Source organism: Heloderma suspectum, chromosome 1 (genome assembly GCF_057233095.1).
Source record: "Heloderma suspectum isolate Gila_16-S chromosome 1, 16-S_ref, whole genome shotgun sequence".
Lineage (NCBI taxonomy): Eukaryota > Metazoa > Chordata > Lepidosauria > Squamata > Helodermatidae > Heloderma > Heloderma suspectum.
In genome coordinates, this window is record NC_139458.1 from 338533421 (window position 1) to 338556188 (window position 22768).

The 22768-nt window shown below is 43.7% G+C and overlaps 1 protein-coding gene across 10 annotated transcripts in view; it reads right to left on the minus strand.

The window, feature by feature from the left end:
• The window catches only part of AHI1 (Abelson helper integration site 1), a 129457-nt gene that overhangs the window by 95072 nt on the left and 11617 nt on the right, over positions 1 to 22768 (minus strand). For 9 of the 10 annotated variants that reach the window (XR_014786698.1, XM_084827604.1, XM_084827601.1 and 6 more), the window contains exons 5-12: positions 22553 to 22740; positions 21401 to 21620; positions 19862 to 20054; positions 18982 to 19077; positions 13790 to 13975; positions 12276 to 12431; positions 10394 to 10526; positions 5552 to 5675 (exon numbers count right to left, since the gene is read on the minus strand). Coding sequence is in view for 9 of the 10 variants with exons in the window: in XM_084827604.1 (XP_084683730.1) it covers positions 5552 to 5675; positions 10394 to 10526; positions 12276 to 12431; positions 13790 to 13975; positions 18982 to 19077; positions 19862 to 20054; positions 21401 to 21620; positions 22553 to 22740 (1296 nt within the window). In the remaining variant the exon portion in view is untranslated. The remainder of the gene's footprint in view (positions 1 to 5551; positions 5676 to 10393; positions 10527 to 12275; positions 12432 to 13789; positions 13976 to 18981; positions 19078 to 19861; positions 20055 to 21400; positions 21621 to 22552; positions 22741 to 22768) is intronic. The other variant, XM_084827606.1, reaches the window with a different exon arrangement.

Sequence of the window (22768 nt, forward strand, 5' to 3'; positions counted from 1 at the left end):
ATGAAAATGGCTCTGTCCACCCTAACTACAACTCTTGCTTTTTCAAAGTTCTGGGCTTTCAGTTTCTCTGACTAAAGACACACGTGCAAAGACAACCTACCTAAGGTTGTTGTTCTGTGCTTATTTGGTGGTGGAGTTAGGCCAAGCAAGGAAGGTGCTTGGTTAAGACAAGCAAAAAACAATTTAGCAGGGTGGATGAAAATTGATGCTTTAAAGAAATCCAAAAAAATTGGAGTTAAAAAAATGCATTCTATTTTTTTCAGTACAGTAACTATCAAACCTTGCTTCAATCTATCAGTTATGGGCATTTCATTTTTGATAACTACTTTATTTTTTGTGAGGGCAAGGCTGTGTCAAGACACAGTGAAGCAAAAAAGGAACAACACTAGATAGAAAAGGAGAAAACAAAATTGTCCAGTGTGCAACTTCCTGTATTTTTATACCGAGGCTGCAATCCTATACCCACTTACTTGGGAGTAAGCCCCACTGAACTCAATGGAACATAATTAGGAGGAGAGATGCATAGGATTGTGCTGTTAACCTCTAACTGTCATGGGTGCTGGTAATAAGACCCTATATGGGAATATTTTAAAGACATTCCGCCTAGAGATAAAAAGGAAAACGTGGAAAATATATACAGTGAGGCAGAGATATGCAAAGCCTGCTTGTAAGGATGAAACAGTGTAAATAATCCTCTCTTTAGTTGTAAATGACTATGGTTTAGTGGTCAGATTTGCACCAGTGTTCAGGGAATACTTGATTCTTCTTAAAATGGGAAACTTGATTGAAATCAGTGACTAAAATCACCTTGCTTTAACTCTATCTAACCTGCTCAGTTATTACAGATGGCCTCATTTGTGGTAGATTTGTTGTAATACTTTGGGTAGTATCCAATGTTAGCCCTACATAGGGTAGACCTGTTGAAATGAATGAGACTTAAGTTAGTCATCACTAACTTAAGTCCCATTCATTTCAACAGGTCTACTCTATGTAGGACTAACACTGGATACTACCTTTGAAGTGCAATTTTAAAATAAAGTGTTATTGATGCAACTGTTTCTGTGTGAAAATGAAAGTGCAACAAAAGCCATTTTTTATTAAGTGGTGGTAAAGATATGGGGCTAATGGCCAAATCTGAAAAAGGGGCGTAAAGAGGAAAAATCTGTGGCGAGTGCAGATGACAGGGAAGGACTCATTGTGATTCTCTTCCTGCCCCCACCCCTGCCATTTCTATATATGCCCCTGAAGGGCCAGCAGCAAAGGAACTGGAAACTAAAGTTCGGGGCAGTTACCTAGGTGCAATGCCCCCTCATCTCCAGGTCTATGAGCGGAGTGTGTGAGTGAGCATGAGTGAAAGATCTGCATTCAGCAGGTGAGGAGGAGAGTGAGAGCAAGTATGTAGGTCCCCAGAATAGCACCAATCTGGACACAGCAGTTAACAAAGCTGGTTCCTGTTCCAATGTAATACCACCACCACCACCCTCTTTCCATAGCCTCACCCTCTTGCTGAAGATGAAAGGCAAGTACTTTGTACTACAGAAAGGGAAGAAGTTATATCTCAGTGGATAACAGGAACCTCCGGAGTCAGTCCTGTTTGTACAGCTATTGCCATGACCAGAGCCAATGCTGTTGTCAGGGATGAGGCGGTAGTGAGCGCAGCAGATCAGACAGGCAACTATTCCATGCACAGCTTCCATTCATGTCAATGGAGGCTGTGCAGAAGACGTTCTCAGAGGACTTTGTCCCAGGAAGACTGCAGACTTTTTGCTCACTATACTAGCAAGTTGTGTGAAAGAACAACACAAGTCAGAACGGTCTTTGCAGAATATGGCTGAGCACGTTCATGCAGCTAAGTATAAATCCAACCCCTCTGGATCCTAATTAGATTTCCAGTGTGTTCCTACTTGCAGAATGCATTGCCAGCTAGTGAGTGATACACAAAAACATTTATTTATAGAAGATGCAGGTGTGAGTCTTTTCTAGAAGCAAGCTTTAACAGCGTACTTTCCCAAGAAAAACAATACATTACTTGCAATGTTTAGTCCTATATATCAACAGAACTAAGATAACACTGCTTTGTGGTAGATTACACTGCAGATACTTTTGTGATTATAAAGTAAGATAATATGGCTATTTAGATAATTTATGCAATCACATTTGTATCCTGTCATTCCCCTAAGCAGTTCAGGGCTGCATACATGTGCTTATTCCATTTTATCCTCATGATAAAGCGGGGAGTGATCTGGAAGTCGGGGGATATCCACCACCCCCTTGTCATGGTCAGATCACTATCTGGTGACGTTGGACTTCTCGGTTCTACAACCCCTCCGCAGGGGTGGAGGACCCATTAAAATGGTCCGCCCCAGGCGTCTTATGGATCCAAATGGATTCCTGAACGCGCTTGGGGATTCTCTGGGGCATGCCAACGGCCACTCGGTCGAGACCCTGGTGGGTGGCTGGAATGCCGCAATCACTGGGGCATTAGATCGGGTGGCTCCGAAACGCCCTCTCCCCCTGAACAGGGCTCGGACTGCACCATGGTTCAATCCGCAGTTGCGAGCTCTGAAACAGGAGGTGAGACGGCTAGAGCGCCGGTGGCGGAAATCTCGCTCCAAAGACGATCAGACACGGGCTAGAGCTGTATCTTCAGCCTATCACGTGGCGGTGAAGGCAGCAAAAAAGGAATATTATGCTGCCTCCATCGCGTCTGCAGAGTGCTGCCCCAGGAGGCTGTTCCAAGTGGTCTGGAGCCTGGTTGGTCCTCTGGCTCCGGAACCACTGGAGCATTCTAAGGCCTCCTGTGAGGCTTTGGCAAGGCACTTTGCAGATAAAATTGATCAGATTAGGTGTGTTACTCTGCACACTGTGGATACAGTTAGTGAGCAAGAGGCGGCCTGTGGCAAACCGGTTTTGTGGGATCGGTTCCAGCTTCTTCCTCCTGATGAAGTGGACAAGGTGCTTTCATCTATAAGGCCGACCACCTGCTTACTTGATCCTTGCCCATCTTGGCTCATTATGAGCTGCAGAGAGAGACTGGGTGAGGGGATCAAGGCGGTGGTGAACGCCTCCCTTGAGGAGGGAGTGATGCCATCAGCCCTCAAGGAGGCAGTGATAAGACCGCTCTTAAAGAAGCCCTCCTTGGATCCTCAAGTTCTGAACAACATTCGCCCAGTCTCAAATCTGCCATTTTTGGGCAAGGTGATTGAGCGGGTGGTGGCGGTGCAGTTGAAGGCACACTTGGAAGAAACTGATTATCTAGACCCATTTCAGTCGGGCTTCAGGCCTGGGCATGGGACAGAAACGGCCTTGGTGGATGATATGAGGAGGGCTCTGGATAGGGGTGAATGCTCCTTCCTTGTTCTCCTCGACCGCTCAGCGGCTTTTGATACCGTTGACCACGGTATCCTCCTGGACCGCCTGGAGGGGTTGGGCATTGGAAACACTGTATTGCGGTGGTTCCGGTCCTTCCTCTCCGGCAGGTACCAGAGGGTAGCACTGGGAGAGGAGGTTTCGGACCCGTGGCCACTTACTTGTGGGGTGCCACAGGGTTCCATCCTCTCCCCAATGCTATTTAACATCTATGTGAAGCCGCTGGGGGCTATCATCAGGAGGTTTGGGGTGCAGTGTCATCAATATGCGGATGACACGCAGCTCTACCTCTCATTCAAATCTTCACCAAGGTTGGCCGTAGAATCCCTGTCCAAATGTCTGGAGACGGTGAGTGGCTGGATGGGGAGGAATAAGCTGAAGCTGAACCCTGACAAGACGGAGGTACTTTTGGTGGGAGACAAGAGGAGGCTGGGGGATGTTGACCTGGTGTTGAATGGGGTACAGCTACCCTTGAAAGACCAGGTCCGCAGCCTGGGGGACATTTTGGACTCCCAGCTGTCCATGGAGGCTCAGGTGTCAGCTGTGAGCCGGACAGCGCTGTATCAACTCCATCTGATACGGCGGCTGCGCCCCTTCCTTCCCGACCATCTGCTCCCATCGGTAGTACATGCCCTGGTCTCCTCTCGTTTAGACTACTGTAATGCGCTCTACGTGGGGTTACCCTTGAAGACGGTTCGGAAACTGCAGCTGGTACAGAACGCGGCGGCTCGCCTGATTAAAGGCAGCCGCCGGCGAGATCACATCACTCCAGTGCTGAAGGAGTTGCACTGGTTACCAGTTGTTTTCCGGGCCAAATTCAAGGTGTTGGTTTTGACCTTTAAAACCCTATATGGTTCCGGCCCAGCCTGTCTTAAGGAGCGCCTCCAGCAACACCAGACAGGCCGCTTAACAAGATCAGCCTCAGATGGCCTTCTCTCTGTCCCATCAGCCAGGACAGCTAGACTGGTGGGGACGAGGGAGAGGGCCTTTTCTGTGGTGGCCCCCACTCTGTGGAACTCCCTCCCTAGGGAACTCCGTCATGCCCCCTCTTTAATGAGCTTCCGTCGTGCATTAAAAACGTGGTTGTTCAGGCAGGCATTTGGGGTGGGTTAGGGTATTTTAAAAAAAAATGTTTATGGTAAAATTTTATTGTTTTAAATTGTTTTATGGTGGGTTGTACATCACCCAGAGTGGCTGGGTGACCAGTCAGATGGGCGATTAATAAATTTAATAAATAAATAAATGATGAGGTAAAGTTAGACTGAGAGATAGTTACTTGCCCATTTCACAGTGGGATTTATAGCCAAGCAGTTCTGAACTCTGATCTCCCCACTCTAATACTCTATTGACGATACCAAACCAACATACAGTCAGTGAAGAGCAATAGTTCAGTGGTAGTGCACATACAGAAGGCTCCGGTTTCCGTCATATATTGCCAGTTAAAAGGATCTCAGGGCTGGGAAAGACCCCAGCCCAAGGCCATCAAGAGCTATTGTCAAGTGCAGTAGATAATACTGAGCTTGACAGACCAACCATCTGGTTCCAGTATAAGGCAGCTTCCAAAGTTCATAGGTTACTCACTTGTTCAGCTACAGGTAGAAATGTTGAATTCTTAAATCTGTTATTAGAGAAAAGCAATGGAGAAGTGCTCACGGGGGGGGGGGGGAAACAAAGCTGAACCACCAGGGGGTGGTAAACTTGCGGCCCTCCAGATGCCTTGGCCTACAATTCCCATCAGCCCTAGCCAGCATAGGCAATGGTGAGGCACAATGGGAGTTGTAGGGCAAAATATCTGGAGGGCCAGAAGTTTTTTGCCCATCCCTGCACCAAACCTATGAGGAAGATAGCCATATTTTAAAAAACTCCCTTAAGGCCTGTAAGATAGGGACGGGTTGGCAAAACAACAACAACAAACAAACCTCCACCCCTCTTCTCACAGTGAAAAGGAACATTGGTACCTACCATGATACATTCATTTTCTGTAGTGGATGGGGGATATCCTATATGAGGATATCCTCCTCCACTACAGGAAAACTGTAGGTGTTTTGGCACAGATTCTAGCGGTAGCAGAATTCTCCCACATTCCTATATGTGAAAACAAAAGAGGTAGGGAAGAAGCAGAAGTAATATGTTATTTGTTTTATGTCACAATTTTAAATAGGACAAACTCCGTTATACTGACCTTGCAGTGCCATCTGAGGATGCAGTAAGGAGATGCTGATTATCTTTTGACCAGCAAATATCATAAACAATGTTCAGATGTCCATAAAATTCCCTCAGGTATTGCCCAGAAGGAATCTCATATACTAATGAAAACATAAAGTATTTTTATAGGTTTAGGAATACATGAAATTAAGCAATCATTAATATTCAAAAAGCAGCCGAACAAAACTCCCTGGTTTCAAAAAGTGCTTCTTCACACAATGCTTAATTACTTTATGTAATCTGCTGCCACAAGATATATTGATGGTCAATTAGCATAGATGGCTTTAAAAAGATGGCTTTTAAAGGTGACTTGTCATGATGGCTATACTACCTCTGAGTTCAGAGGCAGCATATTTCTGAATACCAGTTGCTGTGGAACAGCAGCAGTAGAAGGCTATTGTGATCATGTCCTGGTTGTGAGCTTCCCAAAGACATCTGGTTGTTAGTGCAGGAAATAAATGCTGGACTAGGTAGGCCTCTGGTCTGATCCAGTAGGGCTCTCCTTACCGTCTTAAAATGAGCTTGACAGGACAAACCTCAGAGTTCAGTGGGTCTTATTTCCAGCTAAATGTGTATAGGATTGTAGCCTGAAGGGTTTATTTCTATTAAAATTAAACTATTCACTGGGAAACAAGTTCATATAATTCATGTTTGTGATCATTATTTCCATGAACTGAAGATATTTTCCCAAGGGAACTTCATTTGCTTTGTCACCATTCAGTTCTAGTGGCACCTGCCTTCACTTTAAGATAAGCATTCAAGTATCTACTACCATCTAGTGGTTGGTATAACACATGCAGTAAACCTTTTAATCAAGGGTCTCCCTCATAAGCGAGCCTAAATCAGGAAAAACTAAACCATTTCAGTTTCCTTCTCTCCTGTTCCGTAGCTGCTCACCAACAAGAATATGCTGAGCTACAACAAACACTGCAACAGTCACTACTGCGGACACCAGGGGTGGCCAACTTGTGGCCCTCCAGATGTTTTCACCTACAACTCCCATCATCTTTTACCATTGGCTATGCTGGCTAGGGCTGATTGGAATTGTAGGGCAAGACATCTGGAGAGCCATAAGTCCCCACCCCCACCAGGCTATAGTATGATTTACTATAAGCCCTATTAATTTCCTTCTCTCATTCCAACCTCCAAGCTTTCTTCTATGCCACTCCCTATGCTTGAAGCAAATGACTGCTTTCCCTCAGGCATGCTGCATCACAAATCCCTCCTCAAGCCTTTTCTTGAATCACTCCAGCATCTACATATCTATCTGCTGTTGCACATTGGCCTTCTTATCCTCATTTCCTCATACACCTTTATCCAGCCTTTCTCTCTTCCTGCATCTCTGACTGGGACTAAAGGGTGAAGACAAAAATATTAAAAAGAGGACTTGCAGCAGATCCCTCAGCCATGGTACAAGCTTAACTTCCTCACAACATGGTACACCTGAGATGTGCATAACAGTGAATCAAATGCTAGCTCCCACATGCTTTAGGCAGACTACATGTCTTTTTTTATTTCTTAAAGTACCAAAGGTACACTTATTTAAATATCCATTCATTGCCTTATTTTGTTTAACCACATACACATGGTGTTCAGATAGCACCAAAACTGCTCTGCAATGGAGCAGAGGTGGCTTTGTAATGTCACAGACACTGCCATAGCTAGCAACTGCTGTAAACATGCAGAGCTGGTATTTCCAGAACTTGATCCTGGAGAAGAAAGGTATCTTTGGATTCAGCTGATTTAGGTTGCTTCCAAATCAGCCCAACTGCTGAAAAGGGACTGGTTCGAATGCGGTGATATGGGGAGAAAAAAATTTCAGTGCTTAATTTTTCCACGGAAATGTTTGCATTTTGGACATTCATTAATAAAAATGAATGTATGCCAATTGCAAAGACAATATTAGGCAAAGTTGTAATAAATGTTTTTCAGGTGATTATACTTATCAAGTATGTGAGAGAATACATATATGTCATCAAAATATACATGTGTCTCAGACTGAAATGGAACTTATGAATAGTGAGCGCAGACTCAAGGTGCCCCAGCAAACCTTAGTGAAAGAGAACTAAACTCTTTTGAAATAGATGAGTGATTGTCAGCACATCATGCACATTTCTTTGGCTTGCTGAAATTAATTAGTACGTCAACAGTTTTCAGTACTTTTGTTTTGTTTTCTTAAATTTAAACAATGTAAGGGAAGTACATGCTATGGTCTTTAAAGTTTTACAAGTATTCCAATTAACATTTCTACATAATATAATATTTAAATCACATTTAATTTTTAATTAATTAATTAGTGCTTTAATTTTCCCCCTCAACTATTTCAGGTCAAGTACTTGTGGTTTATTGGGGGTAAAATTAACGTGGGGTACTTTTTTTTTTTAGCTTTGATTACTATACACAAGTAAAATAAACAAGCTAAATTAGATCTCTCTAGGGCAGTAGTGGGCAACTTCTGGCCCTCCAGATGTTTTGGCCTATGGACCGCATCAGCTCTAGCCAACATAGCTAATGGTGAGGGATAATGAGCGTTGTAGGCCATCAGAACGTTTTTTTGATACAAACTGAAACAAAATCCTATGCAAATTAACCTTATTTGCATTGCAAAATTTTCCAGTACAAACAGAATTTCTCTATGCAAATGAACCTAATTTGCACTGGAAAAGTTTCCAGAAAACCCACATCACTGTTTGGATATAATGTTAAACCATCATTAGGATTACAGGCATAAGCTGGGCACAATCGTGTGCTCCTCCCAACTCCTTTGGCACAATCACAAGGAGACTGAAATAATCTGCTTTCATTTTAAACTAACCAAGTTTATCATTTTGTCTCAAGTCTCAACCAGGGCAAACTGTGGTTGGTTTAAACTATGTTTTTTGCAAACAAGCCAAAGATTAAACTATTTCAATCTGATCCTTATTTGAACAAACCATACTTTAACTAACTACATTTCCTGGTTTGGATAAAACAATGAACTGCACTAAGTTTAAAACTAAAACAAATGCTTCCGATCTCTTCCTTGCAGCTGTGCCAGAGGATGGGAAAGGGAGCAGGCTCATGCACCATACTTTAGCATTATGGTTTAACACTACATGCAATCCTGGCCTCTATGTTATATCTGCCTTCACCTTAAGTCCATTTGTGAGCCACCGAGGACTGTAAGACACCTGTATTATGAATGTGGTCGATAAACACTGAACAGAGTTTAGTGTCTCATGATTGCCCAAACAGCCACTTGTATGTCATTGAAAGAAAGGTGCACATCAAATTTCTACAAGATTTGTCTTCCCTACCAAGGAAATAAAAATTTGTCATGGAGGGAGGGGAGGGAAGAAAAGCATGTGCACCCTTCTTAGCATATGGCTACACCTCCTTAGAGGTGAATGAGCTTGTGTGCTCCTTCAGCAGCCAACTACCCTTCAGCGATGCCTGATACTTGGGACAGCCTGGGCTTACATTTGATTTTTTAAAAAATGCAAGTTGCCATTTACAATTAAATGAGCAGCCACAGATAAATACACTGCTACTGCCTTATTTGGCCAGGAAGGGAGTCACCCATTTAACAGCATTTTTGTTAATCTGACTTTTTTCATTTATTCTTAATGTTTTATTTTGAATGAAAGTCTCTCTTTCTCAAAGCCCCATTACTTTGCTATTTGATCATTTATTAATGACTGTTTCTACAGAGGAGCGCACTAGCAGGGAATACAGCCAGCTGTTACAACTAAACTTTATTAACAGGTATCTTCAGCACTATGCCTAGCTAAACATACTGTTAGTTCTCTAACAAAGAGTTACAGAGCAAGGATTGGTCTGAAATTATTTCAGACTTATTTTTACAACTACCTTTTACAAGTACAATTTTGAATTCTAGATGCATGGCATGCAAAGTAAAATCAATCTGGTGTGCAATTTTGATTAAGACAGACTGAAACAAGCCCTTTGACTTGAAAAAACAAAATACCACCCAACAAAGGAGCTACTTTAGTTCTCCTTTAATGTCACAGCCAAAATATCAATAGCCACAACTTATGAACTCCATTAAAGCAGCAGTATTTGGGTTTAAACACAATTCACAGTTCATTCCTAAAATATTTAATCTGAAATAAGTCCCACACTTCATGGGATATTCTTTCAAGTTAGTTTTTCATAGGACTGCAGCCTCTAAACATTAAACAGACCCTCACAACATGTCACATATAGTATAAAATCCATATTTTAAACTGTGTTAAAATTCCAATTCCTTTAAATTGTTCTCAAAGCATAAAGTACTTTATCATTCCAATACATAATGAATAAACTCCATTTTGCAATAAACATATTATCCCCTTGGACTCTTACATTAATAGTAGTATGTTTCCAATTTTAAGCGGATTCTGCCCACCAACTATTACAAAAGGAATGGATTATTATATTATGCTGTTAAGCAATGCTTCCAGATATGACGCTTGGCTCCCAAACAGCCCTGTGCACGAATGGAAGGTACTTCTACATGCACACAGGAAGGTTGCCAATTCCCCACCACTACTGCAGCATCATACCCTGCTTCAGAGAGCCCTATGACATCTTGGAGCAAATTTTCAGGGGGCACAATGGCCACAACAGGAAGGGGATGGATGGCAAAGTCCCAGAATGCATGCAGTGTTCTATATATGAACATTTGGATTCAGGCCATAATTTTTAAGCAGTATCTATCTGTATAAGAAAGGTTACATGCACGTCCCAATGTAAGCTTTTCAGAACAATAAATTGGGAGGACAGAACTTCCTTTCTGACTCTATATTAAAATCAAAACATGCCTAGAAGGTGAACTTACAAATAATAGGATAACCATCTCTTCCTGCACAACCAGCTGCCAATGTTCGGCCATCTTCAGAGAAGCGAATACAGAAACATCCCATATCTCCTGCTCGCAGGGAAAACAGATACTTGTTTGGTATGCGACAAACCTGCATTTCCAAAGCAAACCATTACTTGCACAATTGTTATGTTAATAATCAGGAAAACATAACTATCTCCAGAGAGGTAGCCTCATTAGTCTAGTACAGCAAAAACAAGAGTCTTGTGACACCTTAAAAAATAACAAATTAACTATGGAATAAATTTTTGTGGATTGGAGTCCACCTCATCAGATACATGTAGCATGATCCTAAGTTGGCAAGTTGGGGGTGGGGATAAAAAGACTGTAAACAGTGAAATGTAAGGATCACTGGGCCTGTTCAGTTATTTCTTCATTCTCAAGATTCCACCTGAAATCAAAAGCAGGACACACTCTTTCTCTATTCCTGATCCTTTCTTACTCACCTCACCACTGATACGTGAGTGTGGCGATGTCCAACTGACACATTACATTATTCATGCCTTTTATAAAGACGTGCTTAAACTGGTCATTTTTATTTTGAAAAAAGGCAGCTGTAGGACCCCAATCTAGAATGTGCTCCTGATCTGGGCCCTGCATCAGTTTCTTGCTCTAACACTCCCCACCCCCTGCTCCTGCTGTTTTCCCCCAAAGGTGCTGTTTACTGCAAACAGCGTGTTTAGGTGCAAATAGCAGCCATGAGGGAATTGATAAGAAACCTGTTTGGGACCACAATCCAGATCAGGAGCACATTCCAGATCACTGCTCCATAGTGACTTTTTCTTAAGAATATAAATAGTAGTTTAGGGAGCAATCCTATGGCCCCTAGACAGCATCTTGGGGGCCATAGGATATTTTGGATTCCTGGATCTGAGGTCAGAGGCTGTGCATTGACCTTGGACCCAGGAATCTGCGCTCCCTGCCCCCCACAGCCGGCATGGAGAGAACACCACAAAAGTGACCTTGGAGAGGAGGTAAAGGGGTCATTCCAGTGGGAGGGTAGGGGTCCAGAGAGGCTGACTTATGTGGTATCCCGAGGCCTCTCCAACCTCCTTCCCTCCCCATCCAAGATGCCCCAGCTAGATGGGTGAAAAAGTCTGTCTAGCTGAAATACAGAGTGGGAAATGCAGCAGAGGTGAGGATCACCTCTACCACGCCTCCCACTCTGCACTAGATACTTGTAAACCTCTGAGTTTGGAGGCTTAGGAGCATCAAGGGTGCAATCGATAAGACTGCGCCCTTAGGCTTGCTTTTATAGAAGTACAAATAACATGATTGATTGATTTCATTTCTATACTGCCCGACAGCCAAAGCTATCTGTAGTTCGGCCACAAGAGAGCCTATGTTTAAGCATGCAATCTCCTTGACCCTGCAAGATGGATCTTGCAAAAAAAAAAAATACAGCATCTTCTGAAAACTTATTACTTTCTCACTACAGCGAGGGGCGTAAGAGAAGAAGTGCATGAGCTTTCTCTCCCCTAACTACCCAAGTAAAATTATGTGGATGAAGTACTGCCTCAACAGGCCCAAAGGAAACTGTGGGATGCTGGTAATAAAACTGCTTCACACTGTGTTTCATGATTTTGATCGTTATGCCATCTTCTCAATTTGACTGTTTAAACTTCACTGCTACATTTAATTTTAATTCTAATACACGCCCCAATTGTCACGGCTGCAAAAAGTTCACAATTCACCTGAAAATCAATAGTAGACATTTTGCGCATATACTGGGGAAAATAAAAATCAAACAGTTAATTTTGTGCCTACACTTGAAATTTTCCAGTTCCATAAAAGGTTAGTATCACACTGCTTATGTATAAAATGACATAAAAACTCGTGCCTGTCCAGGAAGTTTTGACCACTTAAATGATTCCTCCTTTTTCACCCGTGGCCCAGAATTAGTAGCCTTTTTTGATACTTCACTTGGTAAGTCCAGGAAAGATGGGGAATGATATTCTTGCTGAATAGCCATCATAGAACGTAAAGAAGGATCTACCTATAAATAGATAAAAAGTAACTAACAAAACAAAATTTAAGCAGATGAAAAATATCAAGGAGAGTATAACAGATCACAAAACACCACGGACATTGATGTGTATGTTAGAAGAACATTTAAGGTTTAAATTAACTTTATTTTAAGGGATCAAAGTTCATTCCACGCCATTCATAGAACTGGTTAATACATGCAGTTCACCGTTTGATTTCTCTACATTTGATGACTTGCAGCTAAATGAGCAAACAGATTTGATTGCAAATACTTTGGGTTCGAGGAGATGAGTAATCACTCATCTCAGAGTACTCCCCCGCAACTGTGAGAGTACTCCATGGATTTGTGATTGCTCATTCACACATGAAGCCAACTAATCAAGTGATGGATGTGCATGTGTGAAACAACCTAGATAACTAAAGCAGCACGGCTCAAGCACAGAAGTTTTGTAATCTGCTCCTGTGTGGGAACACAAGCACTGATTTGTTAGGTGGGATTGTGCTAGAATAGAAAAGCCATTTCCATGAAAGAATGCTGCAGCTTTACAGCTGGAAGAAACAGCGCTAAAGAGTGAGAACAGGCTTGATTAACCAAACCACTGAGGCTGCAACCTGAAACACATTTACTAGGAAGTAATACCCATTGAACATAGTGGACTTGCATCTTAATTCCAAGTAAACATACACAGGATTGAATTGCTGTGTGAATCTTCCATTCCCATCAATAGAACCGGGCAACATTCAAAGAGAAAGAACGGGACGCCCAAATCTATATTATGCCCAGCCCATAAAAACTCCTGCAGACACGTCAATTGCAATGCGTGTATAGCTCTATCTAGATTGCTGACAAGCCCTTTTCACTGTATGGGAACATCATTACATTGTGCTCAGTGCGTGGAAAAGTGAACTAAACTTCTGCTTGGCCCTTTGCCCCACCTGCAGCATCAATATTAACTATGTTTTGCTTATAAAGGCTTCATAGCAAAAATTGAAGTTAACAATTACCCACTTCTCTTGACCTTCTGGTCTCATTAGAGCAAAGTCTAACCAGTATTTCTGAACTCAAGGAGTCATCTTAAAAATATAGATCGAAAAAGGAAAAGAAACACACGTTTATTCTGGTATCTCTGCCAAATTTCTATTACTGTAAAGGTATTTACTTCAGTAAGTTTTCACCAGAGTGATTTTTTTCATGGATATTGTTGTTTTTAAAAAGAATTCAGTATCAGAGAGATTTGGAGGGGAGCTACCAAATGTGAAATGTACATGTATTTGAACAGATAGTTATATAAACAACTTTTCTCAGTTTCATGTCCACAGAATTATCTTTGTTGACATTTTTCTTGACATGCATGCAACTTAACTTACATGATCTGGAAGTTTAATGCCCTTTACAGTTACATACAGTGTTGAAGGGTAATGGTTTCTGGGACATTTTGCCCACCACTCATAAACTTCTACAACATTTAGCTGTGACCTTGTTCTTGATGGAGGAGAATATAGCTGAAGACGTAGTTTTCCACCAACATTGAGAACTCCATTTGCACCTACAAGCTGAAAACAACAAAGTGTTCAGAGTGAAAAAAAACTCTAACTACAAGTCATTGAGTACACTGGCATACTTTACTACCTAAAGCCCAATTAGCATGATTCAGTTTATCATATGACAATTTAAAACCGTAACATTATAGCTTGGCCACTGAAATAGCAACCACAGATAAGAAGCCTGGTTCCGCTATCAAAAGATCTAGTATGCACATAGTTAGGGAGTAAATAGATTGCCTTATGAAAAATATTTCATCTGTTTGAATTCACATAGTAAATCAACTCAATACAGTAAGTGTGACTCATCTGAGATAGGGCCTTTGTCCACTTATTCCTGAACCAAAAACTAGATACTCCTTATTTATTTAATTTATAGCATGTTTACCCTATTCTTCAGCTGAAAAGGCTCCCTACCATCAAGCTTACAATCTTAAAAAAAAAAAAATGACATAAGAGGGAAAAGGAATGGGAAGGGAGAGTTGAAAAAGCAAACTCAAGCACGAATTCTTATAAGGATCAGCTGGAATGGAAAAAGTTCAGGGAGTGGAGGAACCTGACAGAGCTGGACTATCAGAAGAGCCAATGGAATGGTCCTGCTTTCCATCTCTCCCTTGGCCGCAACCTAATGGAATAGCTGCTGCTGGCCTATGCCCCAACAACCTGTGGCACAAAACACAGCACAGTGGCTGTAGATTTATTTATTTATTATTAAATTTATTAATCGCCCATCTGGCTGGTCACCCAGCCATTCTGGGCGATGTACAACACACCATAAAACAATTTAAAACAATAAAATTCTACCATAAATTTTTTTTAAAAATACCCTAACCCACCCCAAATGCCTGCCTGAACAACCACGTTTTTAATGCACGACGGAAGCTCATTAAAGAGGGGGCATGACGGAGTTCCCTAGGGAGGGAGTTCCACAGAGTGGGGGCCACCACAGAAAAGGCCCTCTCCCTCGTCCCCACCAGTCTAGCTGTCCTGGCTGATGGGACAGAGAGAAGGCCATCCGAGGCTGATCTTGTTAAGCGGCCTGTCTGGTGTTGCTGGAGGCGCTCCTTAAGATAGGCTGGGCCGGAACCATATAGGGTTTTAAAGGTCAAAACCAACACCTTGAATTTGGCCCGGAAAACAACTGGTAACCAGTGCAACTCCTTCAGCACTGGAGTGATGTGATCTCGCCGGTGGCTGCCTTTAATCAGGCGAGCTGCCGCGTTCTGTACCAGCTGCAGCTTCCGAACCGTCTTCAAGGGTAACCTCACGTAGAGCGCCTTACAGTAGTCTAAACGAGAGGAGACCAGGGCATGTACTACCGATGGAAGCAGATGGTCGGGAAGGAAGGGGCGCAGCCGCCGTATCAGATGGAGTTGATACAGCGCTGTCCGGCTCACAGCTGACACCTGAGCCTCCATGGACAGCTGGGAGTCCAAAATGACCCCCAGGCTGCAGACCTGGTCTTTCAAAGGTAGCCGTACCCCATTCAACACCAGGTCAACATCCCCCAGCCTCCTCTTGTTTCCCACCAAAAGTACCTCGGTCTTGTCAGGGTTCAGCTTCAGCTTATTCCTCCCCATCCAGCCACTCACCGTCTCCAGACATTTGGACAGGGATTCTACGGCCAACCTTGGTGAAGATTTGAATGAGAGGTAGAGCTGCGTGTCATCCGCATATTGATGACACTGCACCCCAAACCTCCTGATGATAGCCCCCAGCGGCTTCACATAGATGTTAAATAGCATTGGGGAGAGGATGGAACCCTGTGGCACCCCACAAGTAAGTGGCCACGGGTCCGAAACCTCCTCTCCCAGTGCTACCCTCTGGTACCTGCCGGAGAGGAAGGACCAGAACCACCGCAATACAGTGTCTCCAATGCCCAACCCCTCCAGGCGGTCCAGGAGGATACCGTGGTCAACGGTATCAAAAGCCGCTGAGAGGTCGAGGAGAACAAGGAAGGAGCATTCACCCCTATCCAGAGCCCTCCTCATATCATCCACCAAGGTGACCAAGGCCGTTTCTGTCCCATGCCCAGGCCTGAAGCCCGACTGAAATGGGTCTAGATAATCAGTTTCTTCCAAGTGTGCCTTCAACTGCACCGCCACCACCCGCTTAATCGCCTTGCCCAAAAATGGCAGATTTGAGACTGGGCGAACGTTGTTCAGAACTTGAGGATCCAAGGAGGGCTTCTTTAAGAGCGGTCTTATCACTGCCTCCTTGAGGGCTGATGGCATCACTCCCTCCTCAAGGGAGGCGTTCACCACCGCCTTGATCCCCTCACCCAGTCTCTCTCTGCAGCTCATAATGAGCCAAGATGGGCAAGGATCAAGTAAGCAGGTGGTCGGCCTTACAGATGAAAGCACCTTGTCCACTTCATCAGGAGGAAGAAGCTGGAACCGATCCCACAAAACCGGTTTGCCACAGGCCGCCTCTTGCTCACTAACTGTATCCACAGTGTGCAGAGTAACACACCTAATCTGATCAATTTTATCTGCAAAGTGCCTTGCCAAAGCCTCACAGGAGGCCTTAGAATGCTCCAGTGGTTCCGGAGCCAGAGGACCGACCAGGTTCCGGACCACTTGGAACAGCCTCCTGGGGCAGCACTCTGCAGACGCGATGGAGGCAGCATAATATTCCTTTTTTGCTGCCTTCACCGCCACGTGATAGGCTGAAGATACAGCTCTAGCCCGTGTCTGATCGTCTTTGGAGCGAGACTTCCGCCACCGGCACTCTAGCCGTCTCACCTCCTGTTTCAGAGCTCGTAACCACGGATTGAACCATGGTGCAGTCCGAGTCCTGTTCAGGGGGAGAGGGAATTTTGGAGCCACCCGATCTAATGCCCCAGTGATTGCGGCATTCCAGCCACCCACCAGGGTCTCGACCGAGTGGCCGTTGGCATGCCCCAGAGAATCCCCAAGCGCGTTCAGGAATCCATTTGGATCCATAAGACGCCTGGGGCGGACCATTTTAATGGGTCCCCCACCCCTGTGGAGGGGTTGTGGAACCAAGAAGTCCAACGTCACCAGATAGTGATCTGACCATGACAAGGGGGTGGTGGATATACCCCCGACTTCCAGATCACTCCCCGCTTCTCCAGAAACAAACACAAGGTCTAGTGCATGACCAGCTACATGGGTGGGCCCAGTTAGAATTTGGTGCAGCTCCCAGGAGGCCATGGTCTCCATGAAGTCCCGAAGTGTTCCTGTGAGGATGGCCTCCGAATGTACATTGAAGTCCCCCAACACCAGTAAGTTAGGGGACTGTACATGCACATCAGAGACCACCTCAAGCACCTCGGCCAGGGAGTCAGTCGTGCAGCGGGGTGGACGGTATACGAGCAGAATCCCCAGACTGCCCTTCGGGCCCAACCTCCAGTACATGCACTCAGCAACCTTGGTCTCCCGGAGAGGGGGTCTGGTGAAGACCAAGGACTCTCGGTAGATAACAGCCACTCCCCCTCCCCGATCCCCAGCCCTTGGCTGCTGTGCATACGAAAATACGGCTGGATGCATGGCTGCAAGGGTTGGAGCAGCAGCCTCGGCCAGCCAGGTCTCCGTAATATCTGCACCCTCATCCAGGATCATGTCATGGATGAGGGAGGTTTTCTGGGTAACAGACCTGGCATTGCAGAGCAGCAAACGAAGGCCAGAAGATGGGGTCACGCCTCCCCCAGCCATCCTTTGGCTCTGGACAGGCCCGGAGCAGGGGACAGATACTACACATCTCTCCCTTGTTCCCCTTACCTGGCATGGCCTGCCCCTAGCGCTCTGCCAGCGCCTGCCGCCCAGCCTTGGTATGTTCTGGCCCCCAACACTCCCCCCACTGCCTCCATCAGGTGGACACATGCCCCCTCGCTCCCGCCTATCAGGCAGGCTACCCACCCCTAAGAACACAACAAAATCCCCCCCAACAAAATAAAACAAACAAGCAAAACAATTAAAATCCCCTTAAAAATGCCAGGCAGGGGAAGGCCTGGTGGTGGTGGCGGTGGCAGGCCCAGCAGCAGCAAGCACGCCTCTTCCCCGGTGGTGGCGGCTTCTCCTGCAGGCCCTGGCTCTCCCAGGCCACCTCAGCCAGCCAGCTTATGTAGCCCCTCCAGGGAGGGGCAGGTGGAGCAGCACAGCTGGCTCGGTACCTGGGGGCCTGGTCCTGTAGGGACTGGCGGTCTGCCAGGCAGAAGTCCACAGGGAAGGCCTGGTGGTGGTGGCAGCAGCGGCAGCAGCAGGCCCAGCGGCGGCGGCAGCAGGCCCAGCGGCGGCAGCAGCAGGCCCAGCAGCTGCAAGCACGCCTCTTCCCCAGTGGTGGTGGTGGTGGCTTCTCCTGCAGGCCCTGGCTCTCCCAGGCCACCTCAGCCAGCCAGCTTATGTAGCCTCTCCAGGGAGGGGCAGGTGGAGCAGCACAGCTGGCTTGGTACCTGGGGGCCTGGTCCTGCAGGGACTGGCGGTCCGCCAGGCAGAAGTCCACAGGGAAGGCCTGGTGGTGGTGGCAGCGGCGGCAGCAGCAGGCCCAGCGGCAGCAGCAGCAGGCCCAGCAGCAGCAAGCACGCCTCTTCCCCAGTGGTGGTGGTGGTGGTGGCTTCTCCTGCAGGCCCTGGCTCCACAGATGGCAAAGCTTTCCAATTTCACTCTGACGGGGTGCATGACTGGATGCTAACATTGCCTACATGATTCCCGATAGGTTGGGACTGCCTCAGAAACAAGACATTTTTATTTTTTAGATGGTGCCAAAGCTGCAGATTCATGAAAGAAGTGGTGTGAACAGGCACCAAATACCAAACGAAAAATGTACGCAAGAGTGATTTTCATACTACTCTTATATCCCAAACATCTTCATGGGAAATCTTTTTGTACCTCATCTACATTTTGTATATTTGAGAAACGTTTACTATCATAACTAGGATTTGAAATATACTTCTGCTAGTTTTCCCACTAAAATACAAAAGCTGCTTGTGTTTATGATTGCTAAGATTTTATTGGGATACTTCAGTAAAACGTTTCCCCCCAAAACCCCTTAAATACCTTTAGAAATGCCCAACAGATTTTCCGAAAGCCATTCTCCTGAGCTTGAATGTCAAAGTTTGCCTTTGCATCATTCATGCTTAAAAAATCAAGGATCTGAAAGTAGAAAACAAGATTTATTTAGTTTACATTCCTAGAATCATTATGCACACAAAAACTTATTAACTATTTTGCAGACAGACTTTAAAAAAAACGTATTAACTATTTTGTGACTTTGAATAGTCTTTGCATGTGTCCTTTTCCTGTGGCAAACAATTCTGAATCCATCCCCCACATGGTGAACTCACAATTTTCTAAGTCCAGAACTACATAATTTCAAATACCTCCTGTACTTGATGAATCTTAGTTCTCATGTGGGAAGGCCACTAAGAAGAAAGCAAGAACCCATGAAAGATGGTGGATGGTGATTTTCTTGGGAGGAGTGAATATTCAGGCAGATGTAGGGCATTCATTAAGAATCAAGGAAGCTTCCCAGCTCACACTGTGTTAAGCAGCTTCTTTGATCCAGAACTTGTCTCCTTCCCCAGCTCCTAGACAGCCCTGCAAAGCTGTTAGGAGTCCTGGAAAGAAAAGCTTAAAGAGGATGCTGTACCCTGCTATTATCTGATGGCCAAGGTGACCCCTTAAGTTTCACAAAAACCCTGAAGTATCCTCAAGAGAGTTCTACAGGGCTACAGAGGAAAACCCATACAAGCATTTAAGGTACTGCCTGGTTTAGTTTTTCCATCACATTAAAAGCATCATTCCAATACTACCTATCTTTGAAATATATTCCACCAATATCAGATATATATATATATATATATATATATATATGAGATACTTGCCAGAATTAAACAAAACATGATAAAACATTTATTGCCAAAAATTAATTATGTACCTCAAAAAACAGGATTACTCTTGGGCTTCCTTCAGCATCTTGAAGGAAATAGTTAAAACGTTCATTGAATAGGATTTGTTCCTCCCATTCTGGAAGTGTTGACTTAAAGTGTCTGAAATCATAAGGCTGGGTCATAATGGGAAGAATATGTCCCACTTTCTCTTGTTCATAGAAAGATGAAACTGGTCGGCTGCTGTATAACAACAATAAATTTGGTTGAGCTTTGTGTCCAGCTTTTGTCAACTGTAGTATCTACAATGTAGGCAGTCATTCATGCTATCGGGAAAAAAATGTCCAATGTCTGAGTGTGAAATGGCCATAATAAGTTTGAACCCCTTATCCCCACTCAGACTAGTGTAGGCACAACCCACAGCCCCATGAAGTGCAAAAAGAAAGTTTGAAAGATTCTGGCTCAAATCAAATGTAATATAACATTATTGGAGAGCAGACTTAAATGAAGTAATCTAAATCTTGGTGAATTCACTTTATTTTTACATTCCTACAAAAACGTACATGTTTTTGTTTGTGCTTTGTTTATTCTTAACCATTTTAACCCAGTCCTTTTTTCTGGTTAAAGCATGGCCCTGCGCTGACATACTATACCACTTCAGAGGTTTTATATGTAAGCCAATGAGGCATAGTTCAATACTGTGCACGTTTACTTGGAAGTAGCATGATATTCAATGATGCTTACTCCCAGGAAAGTGTACAAAGGATTGCAGCCTTAAGTATTATTTTAGAGCACAGAGCTTCTTTACTTTAATCTTCCTGGCTCCTTACATGTCTTAAGAGGCCGCTCTTAAGGTTTGACACAACCCGTACTCCAGGCTGGCCTCTCAGACACTCCATCTTCTAACCTTCTTAGGAAAACTCTTTTCTGTCCTTTTTGGATGTCCCAAGGTTACCCACACAGAAGAGAGACTCTTACGCTTGTACTGGTGAAGTGTGCACATATACACGTTATCTCAAGTGACATGAAAACTCTCCATACCACACATTCACATGATCCTATTTAGAGAACCAGGCTATTGCCTGAAAGTGTTATCTTTTGTTACTGAAAACAGAAAATAAAGCTAACTAGCCAACTATATAATTTGCAATTCCAGAAGAAAAATTTAAAAACGTTTAATCTCACATTTAAACTCAAAACCCAAATTCTGACACCATCTGAAACTTCTCAGACACAGAAAATAGAGTTCCATTTGGCAACCCAGAATTGTTATGGCACAGAAATGATAAAAAGAAAAACTATTTTCATTTGACAATTTTAATTTGAGCATATTAGCCAAATTCCCCATGCATTTGTATTTTTCCTTTCTCCTGTAACTGATCACGTAATCTCCTCAGAGCATACACTACAACTCAGATATTAAAGCACACTTGTATGTATGAAAACAAACTAAAATCCCAACTATGAAAACATAAGTTAAGCAGAGATGTGTATCCAGGGACAGCAATAGCTCACCTGAGCTTTTGGAAGATCAGGGAAAAAAAATAATAATGGCAAGAACAGAATGAAAACTTTAAAAATAAAGTCACCTATTCTCTTTCTTGACATATTGACCAGTTTTCTGATCGATCACATGAATCTTAACCATGGGATGTGATACCATGACATCAGTTTTAAGTCGATCAGTTCGATGGATACAAACACCTAAAACAAGGCTATCATCAAAAGCAGGTTTCAATTCTGGTGAAACACTTCCAGCAGCCTCATGTGAAGTATTTTCATCATCGTTTTCTCCATTTTCTTCTAATGCTAGGAGGAGGAAAAAGACAGTCACCAGTAAGAGTTAAATATTATTAAATTAAAGGCATAATCCTATGCATGTTTAGACAGAAAAAAGCCTACAACTCCCAGCATGTTGCTGCCAGCATGGTAGCCCTTTTTTTTGGTCTAAACATGCATAGGATTGTGCCCTAAATTGTGCAACATTTACGGTTACTATAATTAACTAGCTTAGCTGTATATACAATGCATTATGAAAATTGGTTCAGTAAATTCAACTGTATGCGTGTGTGTATTGTTATTGAACAAAAAATGTTGAGCAGAAATTATTTTCCATATAAAGTATACCTACAATATAAAAGTTAATTCTAAATTCACCCACATTCAGCATATATGCTATGAAATAGACCCAATTTGTATGCATAACAGCTTCATGAGTGATCTATTATTAACATGAACAGTTGAACATGGAAAACAGTACTTCCAGAAGATGCAGCTGTATTTTTCCTTGAGCAGTGATGTTTGCATTCTCAGTTTACCCTGCTCATAGCCACTATATTTTCTAACTGATCATATAAGCAGACCACTTCTGGAAGTTGAAATTCATACTTATCAGGGCAATACATAGCACGTGAACCAGCCACTCCTCAAAAATTGTTCTGAAACAAATAGAAGATAAGGCCAATTCATTTACTCACTACATATCCTTTTTTTCTGCTTGGACTGCATAGTGCTTATGGCAAAAGATCACCTAAATAACACAAATTATTTCTTTGCTTGTTACCATTCAACCCCGGTTTGGAAGGCTTTCTCATGCAGAATCAATGTGGATTACACGTGGAAAAGTTCAGACAGCCTTTTTTTGCCACAGGAATGGTGCAAACAACACAGCATAGTCATGTAAATTGGGACTTCCTTTCATGAAAACATGTTTAGGGGATTTGGATTTTAGCCACACAAACCTTTTTTTGATTTTCTTTTTGCTTTCTTTCCTTTAAATTTCTGTTTTTCAATATCCTCCTCCAGCTCCTGTTCCTCTGTTAACACATCATCTTTTTTAGACTTTGATATGAGTGGTCTTTCCAATGATCTCTTTTTGCTAGTATTTTCTTCCTCTGGGTCATTCTGTAGTTCAGAAAGGGACATCGCACTGCAATGAAGCAAGTTCCACAATTAAC